Source organism: Notamacropus eugenii, chromosome 5 (assembly GCF_028372415.1).
Source record: "Notamacropus eugenii isolate mMacEug1 chromosome 5, mMacEug1.pri_v2, whole genome shotgun sequence".
NCBI classification, from domain to species: Eukaryota; Metazoa; Chordata; class Mammalia; order Diprotodontia; family Macropodidae; genus Notamacropus; species Notamacropus eugenii.
The window spans coordinates 430,690,822-430,718,533 of NC_092876.1; the positions used below are offsets into that span (position 1 = coordinate 430,690,822).

Below are 27,712 nucleotides of genomic sequence, written 5' to 3' on the forward strand. Positions count from 1 at the left end.
TTCTCTTTTGTTATGTTTTGTTTTTCTTATGATTCCCCTCATTCATTATAATTCTTCTATGCAACATGACTAATGTGAAAATGTGTTTAATAGGAATGTACGTGTAGAGACCATATAAGATTGCTTGCCATCTTGGGAAGGGAGGGGAGGGAAAGAGGGAGAAAATTTAAAACTTATGGAACTGAATGCTGAAAACTGAAAATAAATTAATAAATTTGGAGAAAAAATAATAAGAATATTTTTTTCTTTTCCTATATTAATGATATGGAAAATGTTTATTCTGGTCAAATAAAATGATTCAATGCACTTTAAGTGAAAGTGGGGAAAAGAGATTAGTACTTTAGTGAAGGAAGTGTTCTTTTAAAAAAAATGTGAAAAATTTACTAAATTTAAAGCTTTCCCTCCAGACCAATGATTCTAATGCAATTCCACTATAAACAAGCATGGAAGGGGAGCTCCTCCATTGGAGATAGCTAACCTAATTAAAGCTTGTATTCTTAGGTCTAAGTTTGCCTTTCTTTTATGATTGTTACTCAGCGACGATGTCTTATCTATCAGGAATAAGAAATATCACTGACAAGTCATATGTCATTCCAGCAAAATGAGATTACAGGTTTTAGCCTCCAGCTGTGATCACATTAGCCTGTTCCTCTCGTTTTATTGACATTCTAATCTTTAACCTTTTCTTCCTGAGCACTCTGGCTTATTTATTTTCCTTGACAATCTATTTCCCTGGAAGGCAAAACACTGAGTGGCACTGAGCCTTCTGCTCTTTAACTTGAATGTCTCATAGTTCATAGGCCTTGACACTGAGACATTGTGCTATATTAACTTTCTGTCCCCTAATCTTCTTCTGAGCATAATATGCTTTGAGAGCCTTGTCTCCACTCTAGACTCCAGTAAATTGGCAGAATGGATGAATGGATAGACAGGTGAATGAATGAAAAAGCATTTATTAAGTATCTATTATGTGTCAGGCTCTGTGCTAAGAACTGGGAGAATAAATATAAAAGTGATATAGTCCCTGCCCTGAAGGAGCTTACATTATATAACTTCTATGGCAGGAGAGAGAACCATACATCTAGGGGAATGATAGCTAAGGAAGTGAGTTTGAGTCTGGGGAGTCACAGAATGGTAAATGGAAACTATAGAAAGTCTCTTCTAACAAATTCCCCATCCTTTCTAGAAGCAGGGTCAACACTGTTTGGTTATTCTTGCCAAAACCAAAGGCAAAAAGGGGAGAGAGAGAGAAAGGCAAGATAGTAATAAGATGTCCTTAAGAGGAGGAATGTAAAGCATGTCTGGGGCAGGATAGCTTGGCCCCAGGGTGGATAACAAAACTTGAGTGTATTCACTTCCCCAAAGAGTGGAGAATGATCTCTCAAAGTCTGTTATAGAGAGTGCTGCTCTAGAGAGGGAGAAGGGGATAGCAACAGAGGAGATGGCAGCAAGATACCTGGGGTGAATGGGGTGTGAAACATAGTCATTCTGAACTCTGTACTTTGGAGAGTTCCAAAAAGCCATGGGATGCTGGACCTGGGTGGTGACTGAAGGAAGAAATTATCATAAAAAAGACCTAAGGCATTAATATCATGAATATACAATGCAGTCTGAATAGAATACTGTACTAGTGACTTTTCCTTATAAGAATGGGACCCAGGAAAACACCTGTAAAACTCTAGGTTCTATAAGTCTGTATTATGGAACTCCAATGCGGATTCGAAGTTACAATGGATCTCATTTCAAAAGTAATGGAATGAAGAAATATTGTGTATTAAACAATATAGAATGGATATATCATATTCCATATTATCCATAAGTATCTGGGTTAATTGAAAGAATGAATTTTTGAAAGAAAAGTTAAGAAAGTTAAGTTCTAATAATTCTTATCAACACTGGAGTTCCGTAATACAGACTGGCGTTGATCAAGCTCCAGATGCCAGCTAAAGAACTAACCTTTCATATGAGACCTCTTGGGTCAGGGATAGCTCTACGTCCAATTTCAGCAGGAAGTAGCTATAAAAGAAGAAACCTTCACCTTACTCCAAGATGTTGGGCTCCATTTGTTTGAGGGGTGAATGATGGGGTGCTTGTGCTCAAGCCCCACCCTAAGATATTGTTTTGTGTATTTTGTGTGATTCCTGTCATATTGTGGTAAGGTTCTATTGACACCAGTTGCCTAAGATACTGTTTTATATGCCTATTTTCTGTTACCTCTGTTACAATTCTGTTGATACCAGTTGCCCCACCAATCTATGTAATGAACACAAGAAATCTTGGGGCCAGGTGTAATGGTAATTTAAATGGAAACATCTTTTTCATTCATTAACAGACCCATGCGACCTGCTTAAATCACATGGAAGCTTAAGTCATATGTGGTGGGAGGAACTTGCTGAATGGGTGGAACAGGAAGGGTGGAGCAGAATTGGGAGGAAGTTGGTGAGAGCAGTTAGGGCAGAGGGAAGAGAGGACACAGGCACAGCTAGGTTCATGAGTGTTTGTTTGTGGGAAGGCTCCAGCAGTGGGGAAAGACTTGGGAATGGCTTTGTCCCCTGCAGTGCTAGTATGTATTGACTTCTAGGTTACTACAATGGATTTGGCTTTCTGGTATCTGAATAAATGTGTTTCTTCTGCCTTCTATATACAAAGTCTGTTATACTTGGAGATTCAGAACTACACCAGCATATTCATAGTTGCCCTCAGTGCTATTAATATTTCCTGGGTGATACAAATACACACACACTCACACAAACATACATCCTCCTTTCCACCTATCTGGAGTCACCTGCTTAGTTATCAGTAAGCTTAAGTGAAAACAGCTCAGATAAAGAACAACTAGTATAAAGTTTGTCAGCATGGAAAGAGGAAAATACATCCCAGGAGTTTGAGATGGGCTGCCTTCAATTTTGGTCTCCAGAAATTGAGGGTGTGCAGAGAGTGGGAAGCACTAAAGTTATACTGGTAATTGATGATGACTGAAATGGCCCTCATTGTTCCAGGAGACCCAGAGCACATTGTAATATCATTGGATCCCATCTCTCATATCAACAATTGGGATGATATTGGAGACTGAGGTTAGTTTTCACATCCAAAGAAATATTAGGTTTCCATTCTTCCATTCCATTTTGTTTCAATTTGTGAGGTTCCTGTTTTGTTCTTCTGTGGAAATCTCAAGGAAATAAGTATAGTTCCCGTATAATATGTGCATAATTGTATTATATGGGATATTAATATCTTTTGGGAGAGATTCTTTCTAATTCCATATATCTCTAGATTATAGGAGTCAGCTGGGAACTTGACCTGTATTGTTTCAATCTAAGAGGAACTTGCCTGATACTTGGTCTCAGACTGGGCTAGCTAATAATATATAGAACCAAAGAACCCTAGAGTCTCAGAGTTCAGATGGACTTCAGAAATCAACTAATGTGACTTTTACTTAAGCAGGAATCCCATTCTTAACATCATCAAGTGGTCTTCCAGCTACCATTTCATGACCTATAATAATGTGCTAGAGAGTATTTTTCTAAGGCATTCTCTCTCCTACTCACCTAGAAGGAACAGAAGAGATGGGAAGCAGTAACTGAAACTGGAAACAAAAACCTTGTCACTTCTTTCCATGCAATTCAACCAATATTTATTAACCATCAGCTGTGTTCAAAGTACTGTGGTAGGTGCTAGGGAGAGATGAAAAATTCACTTCTTTTGTCTAATGGAAAAAAAATATCATTATCATCTTCACCATCATCATTATCATCAAAATCATCTCTTTCATTGATCAGTGTCATCAATATCCCTATCATCTTCAACAGCAGCATGATTGTGTTAGGCCCAGGTTCCCCCCTTTGCACACAAGAGGGATTAGTTTTTCCTAAAAAATAGAAAGAGCTCTCCTTGGGGTCTGATTATCTCTTCCTTTCCTTGATTCATTTTCCTGTTCACATAAGATCACAAAAAGTCTGACTCACATGGATATTGGGTCCATCTAACCTGGTAGATATCTGAAGATCACCCAAGTAGATCACTCAGATGACCATACCTAATGACCAGATGAGTTTCCATATGGAGATGAGGGGGCCATGACCAGAGACGCTAAGTGTTACTATATTGTCGTTGTATATCTTGACTATGTTAGGACAAAGTAAGCCTCCTTCTATTAACTAATAGGATCCTGAAATTAGGCTTGCCCCTAAACAACATCATCATTATTTTGCCTGAAAATAAAGGTAGTTTAAGCTGAGTCCACAAAAGCAGACTCCTTTAACATTAATATTGCCAAATTTCACTGCATATTAATGTAGTGGGAAAAAAGACAGGTTTGGACTCTGAAAACTTGGGTTTGAATGCTGGGTTTCATATTTACTACCTGTGATATTTGATATGTTTATTTGGGGACAGAGATCTCCACTCCAAGTAACCCTGAGGAACTGCTACATCATGCTTTGGAGGTGGTGGTCCAGCAGGAGGGAAGCCAATGGTGACAGAGTGCATCAAAGGGATTCCTACTCTTCCTGTTTCAAAGCGGATCTAGAGACATTGGACTTTAAGAGTTCTCTATTTCCTAATGTCTGGGGAATCTGAGAAAGAATCCCCCAAAATGGTATGTCTTCACTGTACAAAAGTGGATGCTCAGGAAACAGCACAAAGGTTACTTCAGTAGTTTCTGATTTCTTTGAGATCAGTCCCAGAAAGTTTCCCTCTCTGAGAAGAAAGAATAGGAACCCCCTGAAGGAATATAGGTCAAGAGTACAATGATGAGGCATTTGGTTCCTTTGTTACACCTATGGTGGTGATATGGAGGAAGCCTGGGAGACCCAGATATATGTGGCCTATCAGATTGAATAAGAGGAAAACAAGGGGGTTCAGAGCACTGGACTATCCATTTTAAATGCCCTGTACAGTCTGCTAGTCAATCAGTGATTTTCACTAAAAGATTTCCATGGCAGAGGGAGAGAAGGCAAAGATGGTTTTTATTTATCCAGTTTCTAAAAGCTTACATGCATGCTCCAAAGGTTTTCTGGACCCTCTTCTCTTGTCTTCCTTTTTTAATTCATGACTCCTAAGATTGTGAATCCAATTGGAGCACCTAAAACTGTGCTAAAAAGTTCCCATTAAGGGCAACCTAAAGGGGTGTGTGTGTGTGTGTGTGTGTGTGTGTGTGTGTATGTGTGTGTGTGTGTGTATGTGTGTGTGTGTATGTGTGTGTGTATGTGTGTGTGTGTATGTGTGTGTGTGTATGTGTGTGTGTGTATGTGTGTGTGTGTGTGTGTGTGTAAAATCATTCTATACATACTTCTACTTAGCATTTGGATGCAGATAGCATCTTCCTTCACATTTCTTTTGTAGTTAATTTGATTACTTATAATAGTCAAAATGACTTATTCACTCAAAGTTGCTCTTAAAACAATATTGCTGTTACTGTATACAAAGTTGCCTTGGTTCTGCCCATCTCACTCTTCGTTATTTCATGCAAGTCTATCCATGTTTTTCTAAGATCATTGAGCTCATCATTTCTTACATGGAACAGTAGTGTTCCATCACAATCATCTACCACAATTTTTTCAGCTATTCTTGCAGTTTCCAGGTCTTTGCCACCACAAAGAGAGCTGCTATAAATATTTTAGAATATATAGGTTCTAAAAAAAAGACAAAAAAGAAATTTACATGGTAACATTATTATATATTTAAAAGGAATAGCAAATTGTACACAATAGATTTGCAGTTTCATATGCAGTCATCTTTGCTTATTATATCATGTTATGGAAATGCTTGCTTTAATCCATACATTAAAATTAAATAAATAAAAATTTAAAATAATGTTCCATTACACCAGAGGCAACAAACCAAACTTGGTGCTTTTTAAAGAGCCTCTCATCTGTTTTCTCTTCTAAAATAACTCAGAAATCCTGATCATCACAATGAGCTTGTCATATGTATATAAAAATCACTCATATTTCTTGGATTCATGTAGCAGAAAAAGCTTTGGAGTGTGAGATGGGTTTGAGTTCTGGCTCTGCTGCTTATTAACTATGTAGATTTGGGCAAGTCTTTTCTTTATGAGTTTTAGCTTCCTCATGAGAAAGGGTAAAATGAAGGTACTGAAGTGGGTGGCCCCATCTAGGAGCTAAGGCTGCTTTGTTTTTCCATAGTTCTCTGCTGAGAAGACAAAAGAAAGTGAAAATTGTGTTCATCCTTGAAGATAGTCAACAGGCAACCACAACTTTATGAAACATGCGTGTGGAACTCAAAGAGTTCATAATTCATACAGAAGTTTGCATATTCATACCAGTAGGACAAAGGAGGGGGGAGAAAACACAAATCTCTACCTAAAGGGGTGTGGCACAGAAGGGGGAAAGGTGGAACAAAACCCTTCCTGAAGAGGAGGAGCAAAAGTCACATTCTTTTCCCCTGGGAACTGCCAGACTATGAAGATAAGAGGGTCTGCTTATCTACAAGGGACCCAGATGCCTTTGCTAGCAATTTCTCAGCCCAGTGCACAGACTGACTGATGTCTGTCTTGATTCCCAATGACACGGAGTCCAGGCTGGGATGCAAACAGCATATTATGTCAGCTCAGGGTGGATTTCATCCTTGCCATATTCAGGGTCTCCTGCAACCTCTGGGTCCAGCATTTCTGGAAAATATGACAACTCAAAAAGACAAGCTCAGGGGACCCCTTAACATTCCTTCACAAGAGCTCACATTCTAAGGGAGAAGAATGGGTGCTGATTAGTGTTTATGATTTGAGATGAGGTTGATCAAACTTTGCACCAGACTCCTACAATAATACCATAATCAGTGTATATCAGTACATACCACTCTTATTCCCTAAACACAATTAAAGCTTCAATTTAAGTTTTGATCTGCCCTATAGTGTGAGAAAAGGTGGCAAATTTTCTTGCTTAAAAGTTTCAGGCAAGGTCATAGGATCATAGACTGAGGGCTACAAGAAAGCTTGGAGGCCAGCTTGAGCAACTCCATGATTTTACAGATAAGGAAAACTGAGGGCTAAGAAGGCTACTAACTTGTCTCAAAAACAGTATTTGAACAACTCTAAATTAACAGAGAAGTTATGTCCTTAACTGGTAGATGGTGCTGTATTTAACAAGTGGGTGGTTGATTTGTTAGAGAACTCCAAAGGCAATCATGCAGGGTTAATTTAAAATAGGTTTTCAGATTAATAGGAAGAAAGTCATCCAGAGAAAGTCAGAGTGAATGGGAAGAAAAAACTACTTGAGCTTGGTGGAGCTAATAACGACAATGAACAGGCAAACTGGATTTAACAAGCAATAAAGATCAGTTTGTCTCCACCTTTGGAGTAAGGCTTCTTAATTGTTTTTTGTTTGGTTTACTCAACCAATATTTATTGAGTGACATGAAGCTTCATAACAGTATCTTCCTAAGTCAATGTGAATATTGTACTTCCTTAGAAATGGAATGATATACACAGGATGCTTCAGGAAACTAAGTATCCACAAACATAGTATTTAAAAAATAAAATTTTATTAATTCTTTAAAAAAATAGATCTGAATTGAATAGTACTTTTTAACAAAAAAAAAAGTATAATTTAGCCAAAAAAATCCCATTTGATGAGGTTTAGAAATGTTAGAGCTGCTTCAGGTGTGAAAGAATTCACTTAGACCTCTGTAGCCATTGAGAGCTTTATTGATGCAAAAGCACACAGGTCTGAGATTTAGCAAGGAGTTAAATAAAGGCACTGATGTAGGAAAAAGAACCAGACATATGTACAGAAAGTAATGTAATTTTAGGGTTTCTTATGGGGGTTGCAGATTTTAGGGACAGGATAAGTACAAACAAGGTAAGGAAGGTGGTTGCTTGAAAGATAAGGAAAAGTTGTCATGACACAGGATGAGGAAGATGAATGACAGGATAGGGAACACAGGATAAAGGGGACAAAAGCAATTCATTTCATACAAGTTGCGTGGTGCTTCAAGATAGGGCAGTAGGATACCCTTAAGTTACAGGATGGGCTATAGAATGAGCCTCAAACCCCCTCAGAGAGCCTGGGAAAGTGACCCTTACTGACCCTTGGAGGGCACTGTTTGTGTCCTCATCACATTGGCCATGTCCCTATCACCAACTTGCCACACTACAGACTTCAGGAAGCTTCCCTTTTTGGTGAGATCTAGGACCCTTTGTCTCCCTGTCTCTCTGTCTCTCTGTTCATCTCTCTTTCTCTCTCTGTCTTTCTGTCTCTCTCTGTCTCCCTCTCTGTCTCTCTCCCTTTCTATCTCTCTCTGTCTTGGTCTCCATCTCTCTGTCTCTGTCTCCGTCTCTCTCCCTCTCTTATTCTCTAAGTTAACTTGCTCCCAATGGAAGAGTTCCTTCACCTTGTTATGTCCAGCATGTATTCTCATATGTACATTTTCTCTGATTTCTGTTTTTCCTACTGATTTGGATAAGTGGGTTTCTTGGCTAATTGCGATGTGTGTGTGTTCATTGTGGAACTGATATCTGCTGGAAAAAGAGTCAAGCCTTGGATAAAGCTTTAAGTCCTGCTTTACCGCATTAGCGAAATAATGATCAGTGTTCTATTGAACCTGAAAATTACATCCTCTACAATCTAGATTAATAATATTTATTTATTTATTTTAGGGAGTCAAATCACTCTTTAACACAGTTAGAAAAACTTCACAGCATGAAGAATTAACTTGGAACTCATAATAAATTCAAGGTGAGTCAGTTAAACAAAAATGTAACATATAACACTAGGAAACAGAGTAACAATTTTACCAGCTGTGAAGGGAGATGCAAAATGTAGCCTTAAAAGTTGCCAAACATGGTCTATCTCTCTCTTATATCATAAAAAATTCTACAACATATCACAGAAATAACTGTTTATCAACATTAATGAAGTAAAAAAAATGGAGACAAACACTCGATAGGAAACTACTTCTGTTACAGACATGAATAGCTGTCACTTTTATTTGCTGTGACTGTTATCTACCACTATACAACTTGCTCCTCTAGAGAGATCTAGAACAGTTGAGAAACTAAAATATACACAAAACAAGCTTTCCAGCCTCTATCCTTAAATCTTTTTATAGTTGGAGAAACAGTAAGTTCTGATTCTGAGAAGGAAAGCCTTGTGGCCAAAACTCTTCTACAATCACTCTTCTCTCACCTATCACCTTCTACTTATTAGTGTGTAAGTTCCTAGCAAAATAAAGTGTTACAGCGAGAGAAATGGGATGAAGTCAAAATAGGCAAGAGAAAAATGGTGAACTGAAAATACAAATTCTCACATTAACAATGTATATCATCCTCAATCCAAAGGATGGAACGTGAGCCATTTACCAATGTGAGGATAACAGTGAATTTGCAGGTAGGGACCTCTTATTTCTCCAGGAATAATTCTAGCTGTTCCTGCCAGGAACGGAGCTGTTGTTTCTCTCTTCCTGCTGTTTGAGCTCAACCAGCACAGCCTGAAGACAGGTCTTGAGTGCTAGATTTTCTACTTCCATGATAAGGTCTTCCTGTCTTTTGCTCTTCCTTGATTTTCTTGGAGTAGACTAATTTAAAGGAACACATGAATACTAATTCTAGTTCAGTATCCTTTCTATCTGAGGAAAACAAGAGTGGTAGTCTCTGGCTCCAACTTCCTGATTTCCTTTTGAGAAGGAATTAGTCTTTCTTGGAAAAGTGTGGCAGAAGAAGAGGCTAGAAATGTCTATTCTGCTCTGTTCACACCACACAATATCCTCCTACTACAGGAGGTGGAAAGCCCAGGCCATCCTTGCTGTCTGTTATTTGCGATGGTCTCATGTAACCAACTTTTGATGGGAAAGGGCTAAGTTGGTCATTGTAAGCAGAGGGATATCTTTCTCTTTAAGACTGATGAAGAAAGCCACTTTGTTTAGAACCCCCCCCCCCCCCCCCCCGCCAAAAAAAAAAAAACCCTTAGACCAGAGATATTTGAGATAAATGGATATAAATCTAGATCCATGCTTCTCTTGAAGATAGCCAAAAGAAAAAGCTAGGGCCCTCCTCCTGCTCCATGTATAGTAGAAATGGCAATGTTAGGCTTTTAAAAGCTTAAAGCATTCCCAAGATAGTTGGAACACCCTATCTGCCAGAGATATCTCTCCATGCTTCTTACTGTCTGAAAATTTCAACTATGTGTATAGATATCCCATGTGGAAATGCATATACTACATAACTACACACATCTTAGATATGGTAGAGGCTCATCCAGGATAAAATTGGACCCTTCACGTTTGCAGACATTTTCATCCAGTACTTGAGTTATTGGAAGAGCTTGTGGAAGAGACAAATTTTAAATTTTCAGTGTGATCATTTATGCTTAGACATTAGTTAATGCTACAAAATTAGGGCTTGATGTATTGTTTTATTGACTGTCTCTAGACTTAAGTAGAAAAAAATTTCTTTAACATTTTAAACTTAAAAGTGTGTTATGGGGTTGCTTTTTTCTTTTGTGTTTGGGGAGCCATCTGTGAAACATTTATAGCATACCACTGGTTATTGAGATTCCTTAGTTTGGGATCTACTAGAGCAGATTTTGCAAGTTACTTGTTCTCTTGAAGTTGCAAATCTGAAATTGTACAGTCCTTTTTTGCGTGTGTGATGTCTGTTTCTCTTACATGACAGAACAGTTTCTTTGGATATAACATTTTCATATTTGCACATTTGTTGAATGTTTAAGCACTGATACCTGTTCTGTTACTGAATCCTAGACAAGTATTAATATTCAGGCTAATGTGAAAAGTATAGACTTTGTATCACTTAAGTGCTGATGCCTGGCTGGTAAATATTTTTAATTATTTTCTTCATTAATCTACCCCTACTCGCCTGTTTTCCCATAGTCCTTCCAATAACAATCATTTTCTTTTTTGTTATAGTCACAGTCCTTGTGAGTGTAACTTAGAATCTCAGAATTGGTTTTTTTTCATTTCTCTAATTATTAGTGATTTGGGGGCATTTTATATGGTTGTGAATACCTTGAATTACTTACTTTAAAAATTGACTATTCTTATCCTTTTTTTTTAAACCATTTATCTCTTTGGAGAATGACTCTTAGACTTACAAATTTGAATCAATTCCTTACGTATCTTGAAAATGAGACTTCTATCAGAGAAACCTGTTGTAAAGATTTTTCCTAGTTAACCATTTCCATTCTTATTTGTGCTATATGTGATTTGTTTTACAAAAACTTTTAAAATTTATGTAATAAAAATTATCCATTTTATCCTATGTGATGTTCACTATCACTTGCTGGAGGAACTAGAGCAAAAAGACTGATAATGTTTTCTAAATGAGATTTCAAAAGAAATATACGTTTCTCAGCACCACATGGACTTTTTACAAAAAACTGCCACATATGAGGGCCCAGAGATATTTCGAAAGGGCAGAAACAGCAAACACATAATTTACAGAACTTAAGGCAGTAAAAACAAGACTCAGTGAAGGAAGCAGAAACCCAAAAAAGCAGCACAGGAGGCTTATCAAATGGAAGCTTAATAGTGAAATCCTGAATAATGAGGTTACAGAACAAATCACAGAAACAACGAATAATTATGTGAAAGAAAATGATAATGAAACAACATGCCCAAATTTCTGGGATTCAGCTGAAGCAATCAGCAAAGGGGAAAAACACCTTTTAGCAAAAATTAGGTCTTCTGACTCCCAAAATTCAGTGTTTTTAACACCTTTACTAAAATATCTTACAGTCAACTCAGAGCATTTTAGTATCAGACAAATCTCTATGATTTCAATGAGAGACAGGTCACTGAGCAATCCTTATGAACATGATTCAACCAGCTTCCCCAACATGGAAGATACCAGGGAACCTCCTTCTTCTAGAACAGTAATAATGTTGTTTAATGATCAGTGTCTTGGAGGGATTTACAGTAAGTGCAGTCATTCTGTAATGGCTCGGGTCTGCTGATCACGTGGTGAGGAAAAGCCTCTGACTGGCTGTGGCTCCGTAACCAACCAGAGCTTCGGCCCCTCCTCTTCGGCTGATTTCTTCCTGCTATTGGTGTGCTACAGAAAAACAATGCTATGAAAGACGTACAAAGCCAATACACAGTCTATGAATATGGGCCTCAGGATCTGTTCTTTCACTTTAAGTGAAATTGGGGCTATGACTGTGAGTTTCAAGGGGTCAGGTGAGGTGACTGATGCTGAGGGGGTCAAATCCATGCCACCTTTTGCAGACAGCCCAGCCTCCACTCTGTAAGGAGTGACTTCCAAGAACCAACTGGAGGTAACTGAGATAAGGACTCATCTGGTGGAGCTGCATCTGGAGGCCCATTCTTCTCAGAGACCAAGCTAGTATAAGATAAAATGTGCCCTTGAGGTGTTAGGAGGGAAATATTTGTACTTTTGTGCTTTCTATTTCTTCACTATCTCTGAAGTAAGAAAAAAAGCTAACTGATATTTCTAAAATGGAACTCGGACACCAGTTACTGGTTTCTAACAGTGGTAGGGGGTTCATAATGAATTGGGGATTTCAATCCAGTGGCATTAGAGACAGACAACGCAATCCCTCAAAAGTATCCCTTGAGCCCTAAAGGGAGAAATGTAATAGGCTTTGCTCTCTCACTATATCAATTTTTCCAATCAAATTTTATGAATCCAAACAAGGAGTTCAAACCAAGTAGCTCTGAGGTTTAATACTAATTCCAGTCATATATATGTGTGGTTTACGTTTCACTGTTGACTTCCTGCCATAAAACAGCTTACAGAGCTCTATCGACAAATCTAAATTTATGTTCCAAGAAAGGAAGAAAGATTAACTCAGAAGTTGATATTCATTCTGCTTTATTAACAAACAAACAGTAAAGGCAAAACCTTATAGCCAACACACACACACATACTTCCACATATACAACTTTGAGGCAAACTTGTGACACAAAGCATCAGACACTAAACGAACACATTCCCCAGTCCTTCATTTCAAAGTTTTTCTACCACACAGCATGTTAACATTTTCTATAACATGGTTAATAACCACCAAGGGTTAACTATTATCCATTTCTAGAGATTTTACCGTAGGTCTCCTACTTTAATCTCTAAAATCTGAAGTAGATGGCCTAGTAAGCCAACACTCTACTAGATTTTTCAAAGTGACTTCATTCATTTGGTCCAGAAAAGATTATTACAATCTCTATTCAGCCAGGTAACATGATGTATAAATCCTCACCTGTAGATTCCATGAAAATAAGCGTCTGGATTGGTGCTTATTTTGTGACTAATTTAATCTGTAGTTTAAGACAATTGTACTGTCTAGAATGTACTATCTACAAACAAGAGGGAATAAGGTTCCTTTTGTTTTTTTCAGAGGAGGAAACTGAGGCCCAGGTAGGTCTAGTCCTTTTTCAAAGTCACTGAGCTGATCAGTTTTCTGAATCTTGGTTGAGGGTACATTCACCCTCTCATACCACAGCTGACTCCTGATGGAGCATATAAAACTTGTGAGTCAGTCACTAATAACACCCCTAGGCTATTATTAAATCTGATCTTCACACCATGTCCAACCGATGCCTAAATCAGTGGTTCTCCATTGAAGAGTCATCAGGACTGCTGGGATTGTCTAGTTTATAGCAATCCTGTCTACCCAAGGAAGAGAGCAGAAAACCTGAAAGCAAATAGTCAGGGATTCAGGCTGCAAAGCCTACTTTTCATTTAGAGGAGTCTTCGGGGCTTCCTGCCACCTTAGAGCAGTGCTCTTCAAGAAGGTGGGGATTGAATAAGTTAATAATAAGATAATAAGTTTATCTGGTTTCCTTTGGCAACCAACAGTTCCTCCCAGTTTATAAGAGGTGGTAGACCGAGAAAGAAAGGTAAATAAGACCCTGATAAATGATAATAATAGCGAAGGATGATCCAGGAGAGGCTGAAGAATCACCTAATGTAACAGCCTCTGGATGGGACAAGCAGTTTCTGAGGGTATTGAGCAGGTGTACAATGGTGGTTTATAATGGGAATCCTGAGAAACCAAGGAAAAGCAAGTGTTTCATTATTCACTGGGGAGCTCGATAAATTTTTGAAGTTTTGGCACCTGAAGGGTTAAGCTTCAATTATCTGGAACATTCACTTAAATGAAGCATCCTGGTCCTGGACTTATGTTGGAAAATATATTAAACATAGACACTCACTACATTGCCATGACTGACTTTGCCAGATCTTCTAAAGTGCTTTCTACTATTACCATCTGAATGGCTTCTTTTTTTCCTGCCTCACATTCGGATTAACAAGACATCCTTTCTGTTTGTTTAGAAGTGTGGCCTTGGATTTAAGAAAGTTTTCAAAAATGTGACAGCCAAATGGCATCGTAAGGAAGAGATGCATACTCTTGGTCCTCCTGGAACAAAGGACGCTTATAATCTACTTGATTTCCTGTTTTTAAAGAAAAATAAACAAAAAAGATCAGATTATTGTCACTAACTCCTACTTTCTTTTAATGAGTGATTTATATGATTACATTTGATATCCTTCAGAATTATTTTTGAAAATACATAGTCATCTGAAATTTTAAGATGTTACTATATCTGAGTACAATTTGAATCTTTAGCAACAATATTTCAGCAAAATATTTGGTTTTATTGACATCTAATCATAATGTAGAAAAAAGTGGTAGAAACCAGAAGTAGCATTAAGTTTTAGAATCTCTGGTCTAAATGAAAAATTATCACAATAGAAAAAAAAAGCCTCCTGATAGCTCCTGCAGTTTCAATTCTAGCCCCAAACCCACATTTCAGGTTTTGGTGATGATGACTAAACTGATTCTCTACTTCATGTCGTGCTAGGGGAGGGCATACTGGCTTTACCTGTAAAAATGCACTAACAATAATCCTTTAGAAAAATCTTGGCTTGGACTAATGTAAGATTCTGTTCATAGACTTTATTCTAACCAAGTGGTACAACACTTTAAACTGTGTAGTTCAGTAAATACATTCTCCTCAGGTTTGGAGTACATCTGTAGCAGCAAAGGAAAACTCACGCATGGGCATGCATGCGTGCACACACACAAACACACACACACACACACACACACACACACACACACACACACTGCAACAGAGAAGACCAGATCATAAGATAGTTCATGGAAATTAGAAATGGAATGGTATTTCCCACAGCAGATATATATATATATATGTATATATATATATATACACACACATATATGTATACATATATATAAGATGTACTTCTAAACACACACTGTAATCCAACATTTTTATTTTTAGTACCACATTAAAATGATTAAGAGAAAGGAGGCTTGCTCACTGCAGGAAGTGCTGTGCACAGTGGACTCTAGAAACATTCCCATCCCCAAAGGAGGAAGGAGGGACCCCAACAATATGGTTTAGTCACCACTGCCGTCTGGCCCTCAGGCTAGCCTCCTGGTTGTGATGATAATTTCACCAGATTGATCCTTAACTTATGGAGCCACTACAGAGAGAAGGTTAAAAAGAAATTTATTTATGAAATCATAAGGTGTTCTCATTTTTTAAAGGACAAAATCAGGATATAGAAGGAAATGGTTTTTTTCTTATGAGCATATGATCTTTAAAAGCTTTCCCTTGAGACTTTCTAACTTCCTGAAATTCAAAATCTGACACTATGGTTTTATTCTTTCAATGAATACATGTTAATCTGCACATATAAGTGATGAGATAAATCTTGCTCCTACTGAAACTGACTGTGATTTTTTTTGTTTTGTTTTTTGGGGACGACTTTAACACTGACAGGGAAAAAAATTGGCTTGTAAAATCCAGTGCACAAAAATAGGGTCCAATGTTACCACATTTAATTTTTCCAGGTTTTCCTTTTGATGGTGCTAGGGAAGGAAGAAGCAGAAAGCATGAAAATGAAATTTTAGAATCTATCGTACATAGTTCTTGCATCTGCAAATAATCATACAGAGGGCAACTAGGGAAGAGGATACTCCAAGAGCCATCAGCAGGCCTGGAACCGATGGTAAGTTTCTCTCCCAGAAGGTGGTGGTGACTGATAGGGCAGGAACATCCTGGATAAAGTAACACAAAAGTACATCTGTCAGGCTGTCTCAAGAAGAGGATGGACTGGGTTTGTATATCCAAGAAAGAGAAGGCACTAAAATATTTTGCAGTACACATACAATTAACCCAGAGGCTCACAGGGAAATTAAGTATGGCTAGAGAAATAAGAAAAAATAGAAGGAAGGAAGGAAGGAAGGAAGAAAGGAAGGAAGGAAGGAAGGAAGGAAGGAAGGAAGGAAGGAAGGAAGGAAGGAAGGAAGGAAAGGAGGAAGGGAGGGAGGGAGGGAAGGAAGGAAGGAAGTTAGAAAGGAAGGAAGGAAGGAAGGGAGGGAGGGTGGAAGGAAGGAAGGAAGGAAGGAAGGAAGGAAGGAAGGAAGGAAGGAAGGAAGGAAAGGAGGAAGGGAGGGAGGGAGGGAAGGAAGGAAGGAAGGAAGGAACTTACCTTTGACTCTGGTTCTGGCACCCAAATGTCTTTTTTTGCCACCTTCCCCAAGGCATTCAATACCTGAAATGAAATATTATCAAGTATTACTGAACTCATTCATTCATTTATTTGGTGTAAGTGCCTATGATGTGCAAGACACTTTTCTAGGGGCCAGTGTTACAAAGAGGAGCCAAGACAGTCCCTACCCCCCAGGAAATGATGATCTAATCTGGAAGAGGCAAGGACAGGGCACAATACATACAAAAATAACTCTGATACAAGACAGAATGTTATGGGGCAAAAGAGAAATATAAAATATTCTAGTAAAATCTAAAAGTTAAAATTACTTCCAGTTAAGGAAGTTCTGAGGAGGCTTCAAGGAAGAGATAGCATCTGAGCTAAATCTTGAAGAAAAGATCAACAGGCAGAGGTTAAGAAGGGAGTGTGATCTGATACAGAGGACATCCTGAATAAATGCATGGATTAAATCACAAAGATTTAAATCAGAAAGTAGAAATAAATTTCAATATTGTATATACATATGTATGCATACACATATACATGTGTGTATACATGAGTGCACACACACACTCTCATACACAAATATATATGTGAAATGGGACAAGCAAAGCTAATAGGAAGGAACCACCTTATTTTTTGGCACTTAATATGTCAAAATAGATGAAGTTTGGAATAAAGCTCTGCTACCAACAGGTGGCAAAAACTAGTTGGCCAAGATAAAACAGGAAGCTGCTAATTTATCAGTGAAGTCAGTCTCACTACTAGTCAATCTAGACACTAGGAGTTAAAAAGCATAGCTCTTGTATAACTTAAATAAGATTAATGGAACTAGTCACAAAAGCTAATTTATGTAAGCTATTTGTCTACATTATGACAAATTCACAGTAAACTGTTGTGACCTCTTTGCTTTATATGAATTTTGTAGGCCTTGGACCTTGTGGTGAGTGTCAACAGTGAGAATGAATGATTCATTTCCTATACTAGCTACTATGAAAATAATGGTCTGACACATGATAAATGTAAATTCTGGTCAAAAAGGATAAGGTTAGTGTGCATAAATTTTGTTTTTATTTATAGGGAAAACAATCTATTGAACTTAAGTTTTTATCACCTCAAATTATCTTGAGACTTTTGTTAATGTATATGAATCTATTTGAATACTGCCACATTCTGTGTTTTTTCACTTCGCATAAGTTTGTATCTACATTTTCATAAATCATCACATCCCCATGTCTCTAATAGTCACACTATTTATTAGATATAGCAGTATTGCAATGCCAAGCCAACGAACATAAAGGTTAGGATAATGGGACTGGAACCAGGAAGACCTAGACTCAAATCCTCCCTTAGTAGCAGGACCACGACCAAAGTCATTTCACCCCTTTGTGCCTCAGACTTATCTATGAAGTCACAGTCTGGGTTCTGCACCTAGGTTGAGGGCATTCCCAAACTAGGAGTTCTTTAATAAAGAAAGCAATGATCCCTTACTTATGTTTCAGTATTTCAAGAATCAGCTATGCTGGGAGTGGGGAGGGCATTTCTGTAATCTCAGCTACCATGAAGGCTGAGACTGTTAGATCTCTTGAATTTGGGAGTTCTGAGCAGTAAAGGGCTGGGCTAATGTCCCAAGAATGGAGAGCCCAGGTGTTCTAAGGAGGAGTAAATCGTCAGGTTAGAAACATACCAGATGAAAACTCCCATAGTAATCAGCAGCAGAACTAGGCCCCTGAGGATCCCCAGCACTTCCAGCCCAGGCAAAACTGGAAAACCCAGTCTTAAAATATAAATAATTAATTACATGAATAAAACAACAAATGTTTGCATGTTATAATATATATATTCTCTACACATTGAAGATATAGTCTCATTATTCTATGTATATTTTTCTATTGATGAGTCTCTAATGTCTCTCTACACCACCATATGACCCCCCCTCTCTTCCTCTGTCCACTATGTCTCATTAATCTTCATAAGGTGTCTACGACCAGAAAAATCTATGGACTTGGAGGAAGAGCAAAGACGGCACAGTAAAGGTGGGGACTTGCCTGAGCTTCCTGAGCAACTGCAAAATAATGTCTCGAGGAATTCTGGAGCAGCAGAACCAACCAAAAGACAGGGTGAAACAACTGAGAAGGTCAGAAGGAAAGGTCTGTCTCACTGGGGTTTGAGGAGAGTGTAGTCCAGCAAATGCCATGCCCAACAAATCAGCAACAGGACCTGAGCCTTTGAGCAAACCAGCAGGGAGGCCTCCCAACCCAAGTCAGCAGTGACCTCGGCCCTGGCACAAACCAGCTGGGAGGCCTCCCAACCCAAGTCAGCAGTGACCTCGGCCCTGGCACAAGCCAGCAGGGAGGCCCAGACTACTGTACCAGGCAGTCTATAGCAGCCAGCGCCCACTGCAAGCCAGCAGCAGGTCTTGGGGGCAATGGAATCTGAAGCAGCAACTTCTAGAGCTCTCAGCCCACAGACAGAAAGGGGGTCACACAACTGACCAGAAGGAGATTATAAGGGACTGTTGTCTGGCAGTAGGTGCAGTACTCTGTTGCAATGCCTGTACTCAGTTCCAGGTTGCAGAGCCAGGGAAAGGAAAAGCACTAGAACTCTAGAGATTCTGGCACCAGGGAAGCAGGGACCCTGGTCACACTTTCAGGGTAGAAAACAGTACTTGTGGTTGCTCACAGACCAAGGCATGAGTGAGGAGAGCAGTGATCACACTTCTCCTTAGACCATAACAACTTAGAAGAACTGAAAACTTACAGACCCCCAGAACTAGCTCTGAAACAACAGAACAAAAAACTGTAAACTTGGGGAATGCCCCCTCTACCGCAGGAGCAGAGACCAACTTTAATATAATTAAAATGCAATAAATAGGCTGGAAAACTGAGCAAGTAGCAATAATAACAACAAAGAACTCGATTATATAAAGTCACTCATGTGCTAGGGAAGATCAAAACACAAACTCAGAAAAGGACAGAATGTCAAAAGGGCTCATGCAAAGTCTCAAAAACAAATGTGAATTGGTCTCAGACCCAAAAGAGCTTCTGGGAAAGCTCAAAAAAGATTTGAAAAATCAAATTAAGAGAAGGGGAGAAAAAACTGGAAAAAGAAATGAAAGTGATACAAGAAGAAAATAACACCTTAAAAAACAGAAGGGACCAAATGATAAAAAGAGAGACAAAAATCCACTAAAGAGAAGAACTACTTAAACAGCATAATTGGCCAAAGGGAAAAAGACTGACAAAAATTCACGTAAGAAAATAACTTTTTAAAAAGTAGAACTGGTCAAATGGAAAACTGAGGTACAAAAGCTCACTGAAAAAAATAATTCCTTAAAATCATAATTGGGCAAGTGGAAATTAATAATTCCATGAGACATCAAGAAACAATAAAATAAAATCAAAAGAATGAAAAAATAGAATATGTAAAATATTTCATTGGAAAATGACTGACCTGGAAAATGACCTGGAAAACAGATCAAGGGGAAATAATTTTAAAACGAATGGACTACCTGAAAGAAAGATCAAGAAAAAAAGGCTAGACATCATATTTCAAGAAATTATTAAGGAAAATTGCCTTGATATTGTAGTACCACAGGGTAAAATAGAAATTGAAAGAATTCATCTATCATCTCCTGAAAGAGATCCTAAAATGAAACTTCCAGGAATCCTATAGCCAAATTCCTGAGCTCCCAGGATGAGAAAATACTGCAAACAGCCAGAAAGAAACAACTCGAATATCATGGCCACAATCGGGCAACACAAGATTTAGCAGCTTCTACATTAAAGGATTAGAGGGCTTAGAATACGATATACCAGAGGGCAAAGAAGGAAGGATTACAACCAAGAATCATCTGCCCAGAAAAAGCAAATGTAATCCTTCAGGAACAAAAGTGGACATTTAACAACAAAAAAAGAGACTTTCAAGTATTCCTGATGAAAAGATCAGAGCTGAACAGAAAATCTGATTTTCAAATAGAAGACTCAAACATTGAAAGGTAAAAAGGAAAGAGAAATCATAAGGGTGGTTCAATAAGGTTAAAATGTTTACACTCTTTTGTGGAAAGATGATATGTGTAACTCCTAAGAACCATATCATTGTTCACGACGGTTAGGAGTATACATAGACAGAGGGCAAAGATGTGAGTTGACTAAAATGGGATGATATTTTAAAAAAAACAGATAAACAAAATTAAGGGGTAAGAAAGGGGGATGTACTGGGAGAAGGGAGAACAGAGGCAGAATGGGGTAAATTATCTCACATAAAAAAGGCACAAATGGGCTTTTACAATGGAAGGGAAGATGGGGGAGTCACAAACAATGCGTGAACCTTACTCTTATCAGAATTGGCTGTAAGAGGGAAAAACATACACATTCAGTTGGATTTAGAAATCTGTCCTGCCCCACAGAGAAGTGGGGGGGACGACAGAAGCTGGGGGACTAATACATAAGAAGGCAGATTGGGGCAGGTGGTGGTCAGAAGCAAAACACTTCTGAGAAGGGAAAGGGTGAGAGGAGAAAGAGAGGATGAACAGGAGAAAAAACAGGATGGAGGAAAATATACAGTAATCATAACTGTGAATGAGAATGGGACGAACTTGCCCATAAAACATAAGCAGATAACTGAGAGGATTAAAATGCAGAATCTTACAATATGCTGTTTACAAGAAACATACTTGAAGCAGAGACATACGCACAGATTAAAGACAAGGTAGAGCAGAATCTCTTGTGCTTCAACTGAAGTCAAAATAAAACAAAGCAAGGGTAGAGCAATCATGATCTCAAACAAAGCAGAAGCAAAAAAAGACCTAATTAAAAGAGACGGGGGGGGGGGGGGGGCAGAGCCAAGATGGTGGAGTATAAGGACAGAACCTGCTGTAGCTCTCCAACCAAAGGCCATAAAATACCTGTAAAAAAAATGACTCTAAACAAATTCTAGAGCAGCAGGAGTCATAAAACAACAGAGTGAAAGAGATTTCCAGCTCAAGACAGCCTAGAAGGTTGACAGGAAAGGTCCATAGCACTGGGCTCAGAATGGAGCAGAGCCCAGCCTTGGCCGTGCTACACGGCACTGACAGGTCTGGAGCAGACTCTCAGGGCATGGAATCACGCGTAGCAGCTGTGGTTCCCAGCTTTCTCAATCTACAAATACTGAACACAGCTTCAAAGGTCAGTGAGAAAGCTCTTTCATCTGGGTGAGAGGGGTATGTGGTCTGGCCCCAGCCCTGGCCCAGGGGGGCAGCAGCCACTGCAGCAGCAGCATCCACTTTTGGAGCCCTCAGCCTAAAGACCCGGGGGAAATTAAGTGGCCAATCTGGTCTCAGTTCTGAGTGGCAGTCTTGGGGTGAGGAGGAGCACGGGCGTGGTGGAGCTGGGGGAGGCTTTGGAGAGGGAATGCTACTCACAGATCCAGGGCAGAAAAGAGTGCTTCTGGTTGCTCCCAGACCAGAGCACAGGCCAGGAGAGGAGGAAACTCCTCTCCCTTGATTGTGCCACGTTGGAGGAATTGAGAACTTACAGGTCCCCAGAGTATACCCCGCTCTTGACAAAGGGCTCAAAAGTAACTGGCTGGGAAAATGCCCCCATCAAAGGGGAAAAAATAAAACTACAGAAAGTTACTTTCTGGGTGAAAAGGTATTATCTTGCATTCTTTTGGATGAGGAAGAATAATGCATATCATCAGAGGACTCCAAAATAAATATGCAATGGTCCCAGGCCATGGAACAGCTCAAAAAGGATTTTGAAAATCAAGTAAAAGAGGTGGAGGAAAAATTGGGAAGAGAAATGAGAGCCATGAAAGAACATCATGAAAAGGAAGTCAACAGCTTGCTAAAGGAGACCCAAAAAATGCTGAAGAAAATAACACCTTTAAAAACAGACTAGCCCAAATGGCAAAAGAGGTCCAAAAAGGTCAATAAGGAGAAGAATGCTTTAAAAAGCAGAATTGGCCAGATGGAAAAGGAGGTTCAAAAGCTCACTGAAGAAAATAGTTCTTTAAAAATTAGAATGGAGCAGATAGACACTAATGACTTTATGAGAAACCAAGAAATTACAAAACAAAACCAAAAGAATGAAAAAATAGAAGACAATGTGAAATATCTCATTGGAAAAACAACTGACCTGGAAAATAGATCCAGGAGAGATAATTTTAAAATTATTGGTCTACCTAAAAACCATGATCCAAAAAAAGAGCCTAGACATTATCTTCCAAGAAACTATCAAGGAAAACTGCCCTGATATTCTAGAACCAGAGGGTAAAATAGAAATGGAAAGAATCTACCAATCACCTCCTGAAAGAGATCACAAAAGGGAAACTCCTAGGAATATTGTAGCCAAATTCCAGAGTTCCCAGGTCAAGGGAAAAATATTGCAAGCAGCCAGATAGAAACAATTCAAGTACTGTGGAAATACAATCAGCAAAACTCCAACAAAATCCAGCAACAGAAATTCCAGAAATAAAAATGTCATTTAAAATAACTGTAGACAAGATAAAATTCTTGGGAGTCTAACTGCCAAGATAAACCCAGGCACTACATGAACACGTTTCACAAATTACAAATTCACAAATCACAAATTACCTTTGTCACTCTCTTAAATTTTCCATTACAGATAATCTAAAAATTTTACATCTTTCTCAAATCAATATCCACATTTTAAATCCACTCTATTTTTCTCTAACTTGGTAAATTTTATCTCCTATTTTATTAGAAAGATTGATGCCATGCAACATAAAGCTTCCTCTCTCTGTAACCCATTTTCCCCCTTCCTCTTAAGAAGAGGGAGGTTTCTCTTTCTTTCCAAGGATAATCCATGTCCATCCTTACTCATAAAATGCATCTGTGTAATATGATATGGTGAAAAGGAGAAATGAGGCCCTGAGTCTGAATCCTATTTCTTTAATTCGACTCTTTCTGAGACTTCAAGCAAACTTTCAGTTTTCTCATTTTGAAAATAGAGATAATACTTATGTGACCTGTTGCACCAGGCTGTTATAAGGAAATTACCTTATAAATGAACAAGTGCTATAGAAACATAAGCTAACATTAGAACTGTTTAGAGTGTATTATTCTATTTTCTCCTATACATACCTCTCTAGCTGCTCTTTCTCCAGCTTCCACAGCTCCTTCCATGTATCCACTCCAACGGGTTGCTGTCTCCGTCCCAGCAAAATAAATCTTATCGATTGGCTGGCGGATAACCCTTCAAAGTGAATATGAGAAGTCAAAAAGAGTCTTCTGGGAAGATGACAAGAGCCAAATAACACATTCACAATGGGGATAGTGGGATGTGCTCAATTATTTAAAAAACAAACCAAACAACTTCCCTGGTTTCAGCTACAGATGAAAGCACCAGCTCAAGCAAAAACCAAATTATTTGGTAGCTAGAGACAAACTTCACTCCATGAATAGTCAGAAATACATTATAGGAATCTTAAAAAGGAATTTATTTATTTTTAGCAAGTACCATCATTTTAGTGAAATAAATTTCCTGCTAACTCAATTCTTAGGCTATATCATGGATGCTTAGTGTCAATAATGAACTGCTGATAACAATCAAGGTGAGTTAACCCCCCCTTTTAAGGTGATAAGCTCTTTAAAATGCCTTGTTGTCAAGGTCTGGGGTGAGGATGTTGGGGTAGTACAAGAACTTCGGAGAGGGGAGAGGGAAGACAAGGTGACAGTTCTGCTAAGTTAAAGACCACTTCATGATAACTGAAGGCAAAGGGAATATTTCACATAGAAAAGATTTCTTGGCAAAGAGAATAAGAAAGAAGGATGGACAAAGTAGAAATCTAAGTGTTTTCTTCTCTTTTTCTAGGGCTCTCTGTTTTCCTGCTGTCCAATCTAGCATTCCTTGGTTTCAGTTGTGTCTGGTCCAGTTCTTTTGCTGGCCAGTTGCCCTCCCTGAAGATAAAATATTTTGTCATCTTGAGTTATTCTGTTGTTGTCTAAGTCCTGTTAACAACAACTATTTCATTGTATTTGATTTTATGAAAAAAAATCTGTTTCATCTTCAAACATCACTGCCTTCTTCCCAATAAAAACCAAGCAAACTATCATTCTACTGTACCTTGACTGTCTTACAAAACCAGACAAAAACTAACATCCAGGCTCCTACAGATTTGCCTATTACACAGATTCACTAAAAATTTTAAGATCTTTGGTGACCTTTCTATTTTTGTCTTTTATTTATCTTTTCATCCCTTAACCCTATTGGTTTTCCAAAAGAATAGTAGTTTACTTGTACCTTCCATACTGAGTCATAGTCCCTGGGGGGAAGTAGGCTGTGTAGCAGCCTCCCGAGTACTGGTCTTCACACCAGTTCTTCTCCTCGTAATGCACTGGCTACAAGATTCACAGGAAAAGATAAAAACAGGAAACAAAGTTGAAATGCTGAAATGAAGGAAAACAAAGAATTTATTTCCAATAGTAAGAATAACAAAACCCATCACAATATTCTGTAGCATTCAATGATAAGGGTCTGGTCCTCCTTTATACCAAATGATAGAATGGTGAAGGCTCAGGTTTCATCCATACTGTGGCCTTAGTGGGTGGCAGGGTGGTATTAGTAGAGCTATGGACTCAGTGCCAGAAGACCTGAGTTTATATACACATGCCAATCAAATAATTTTATAGGTATTCCTGAGGTTGTATATTAGGAATGACTATCTACAAGGACATACTTATTCAAAAGGAATAACTGGTAAAAAGCACGTGTATGTGGAAGGGAGGTAAAGGGATTGGAGTACAGAATTGAGAAGATTTCCTGATGTGAGGAATCAGAGAAAGGAAATTTTTTTGTCGGGGGGAGGGACATTTGGGTCAACAGACTTGACAGTGTCATTGTAAATATATAACCACAAAAAAAATCTAGGCAGAATGATTGTACAGCTTAGGAGTTCCAGAAACAAATCAAAGTACTGACAACAAAGAAATATTATTATAGTAGTGAGAGGGGATTCTGCCAGTAGGAGAGAAGCTAAAGATTTTTTGGCTTGCCTCAACAATAATTTCATCTTTCAAAAGGCAGAGGAAACAATAAAGGACATTTCTGTTCTGGATATGGCTTTCACTATTAAACGACGAGCTTACAGCTGGGGTAGTCATGAAGGGATTCTGGGAAGGGAGTGACCATCCCATATTTAAATTTGTTACAGAAGTAAGGGATAATCTGATGGATCTTTTAGACTGATGTAGAGCAGATTTTATAAGGATTTAAAGAAAGAATGGTAGGTTAGATTCTGTAACATAAAATTCCATAGGAGAAATCATGCCAAGAGGGCTGGGGAGCTCTGAAGAATTAAATTCCAAAGACATAAGAAGAATGAGTATAAGAATGTCTAAAAGGGGAAGATGTTTAAAGAGAACTATGTGAATGTTCAGGTAATGAATCAACTAATTTTTAAAAGATGCACAGAAGACAGAAACAAGGGTAGGAAGCAAAGGATGAACAGCAATAGCTAACCATTTAACCTGGGCTTGCAAAGTGTATTACATATATTATTTCATTTGATCTTCACAATTCTGAGATAGGTGGCATTGACATCATCTCAATTTTATAAATGAGGAAACTGAGGCTGAAAGGGTTAATTACTTGCCCGGAGTCATTAAGTGCCTGAGGTAAGATTCAAACAGGCATGATGAACACCAACTGCTTTATCCATTCTTCACACAGTTACATCAAAAGTGTAGAACACCCCAAAGAGGAGAGTCAGGAGAACCACAGCTCAGAACGAGCTGGCTAGTAACAAAAACTTATTTTAAGAAAAAAGAAGGGGTAAGGGCAATGACTTGAGATGAATGCAACGATGATAACTGACAATGGAAAGACAACTTGGCTGATTCAGTTTTTGTTTTGTTTTGTTTTCTCTGTTAAGGATAATGATCTTTAAAACATCAAAGATAAAAATTGGCTTATAAAAACTGAAAACCAAGGTAAGTCAGGAAATAAGAAGGTCTGCATGGCTTATATTCTGCAGTGGACTGGGAGATATTAATTACTGGATCATGGTCAATGATCTTGGCTATATCAAACGGAACAGGAGAGGTGATGAAGAACTGGGGAAGGACAGATGTTTTCCTACTCAGAAAAAAAAGAAATAAATAGACTCCCTACATGGCAGTGAGTTTGACTTTGATTGCTGGTAAAATTCTAAAGTGATGGTGAGTGAACATCTGGAAAATAAAGTTAATGCTAAGAGGCTTCATCAAGAACAAGTCATTCAATTTCGAGGGACTCATGATGAAAAATGCTATCCATCTCCAGAAAATAAACAAATGGGAGTCTGAATGCAGATTGGAGCATACTATTTTTCACAGGTTTTTCTTTGGTGTATATTTTCTTTTACCACATTACTAAGATGGAAATGTTTTCCATGAGCGCATATGCATAATAACCTACATCAAATTGCTTGACATCTCAAGGAGGGGTGAGGGAAGGAAGAGAATCTGGAACTCAATTTTTTAAAAAAAATGTAAAAATTGTTTTTATATGTAATTGGGAAAAAAATAATTTTCTTTTTAAAAAAGTACAGGTCATGACAGATTAACTTCTTTTTTTGTGATAGAGGGTTAGTAGACTGGAGAATTCTATAGATAGATAATTTAAATTTCAGCAAAGCATATGACAAACTTTCTCACACTATTCTCCACATTGCCTTCTAAGTAATAATATATTAAATTTTTCAGAAATTGTGCCCCACGTTTTGAAACAAATAACATTAGCAGAAGACAGGTATGAAAAAGATGAGCATATATTTTTGGTTGAAATCTGAGGTCATTAAAGGTGCTTTGCAATACCCTGAAAGCAAATCTTTTACTTTTCCATTCTGGAATTAATTCATAACCTACTCTTACTGTCTATTCCAGATACACATCGTGATGAATAAACTCTATGGACTGTCCATCTAAATGCACTTAATAATCTATGAAAATCAAGTCAAGAAGCATTTATAAAAGCACTTATGTACTGTGACAAAGGGGAGAGGGAGTTTACAAAGAAAGGCAAAAGCAGTCTTGCCCTCAGGCAGCTCACATGCAAATGTGGTAGATCAACTTGCAAACAACTACAGATAATCTAAATGTATATATGAAATAATCTGTATGTAATCTGGAGGGCAGGCAAGATCAGCATTAAGGGGAAGCAAGGTCTCTTGCAGAGGATGGGATTTTAGTTGAGACTTGAAGGAAGCCAGAAGAGTGAGTAGGATGGAAGCTTCCAGGCACAGGAGAGAGTCAGTACAAATGTAGAGTCAGGAGATGAG

General features: G+C 38.3%; 1 protein-coding gene across 3 annotated transcripts in view; it reads right to left on the reverse strand.

Annotated features, from left to right (window-relative positions):
* Positions 1-15,448: 15,448 nt before the first annotated feature.
* The window catches only part of MAOA (monoamine oxidase A), a 108,893-nt gene continuing 96,629 nt past the window's right edge, over positions 15,449-27,712 (reverse strand). For all 3 annotated transcript variants that reach the window (XM_072615122.1, XM_072615121.1, XM_072615123.1), the window contains 4 exons: positions 24,697-24,794; positions 23,538-23,649; positions 16,451-16,513; positions 15,449-16,016 (listed from right to left, as the gene is read on the reverse strand). In XM_072615122.1, coding sequence (XP_072471223.1) covers positions 15,873-16,016; positions 16,451-16,513; positions 23,538-23,649; positions 24,697-24,794 — 417 coding nt within the window. In that variant the 3' untranslated portion in view covers positions 15,449-15,872. The remainder of the gene's footprint in view (positions 16,017-16,450; positions 16,514-23,537; positions 23,650-24,696; positions 24,795-27,712) is intronic.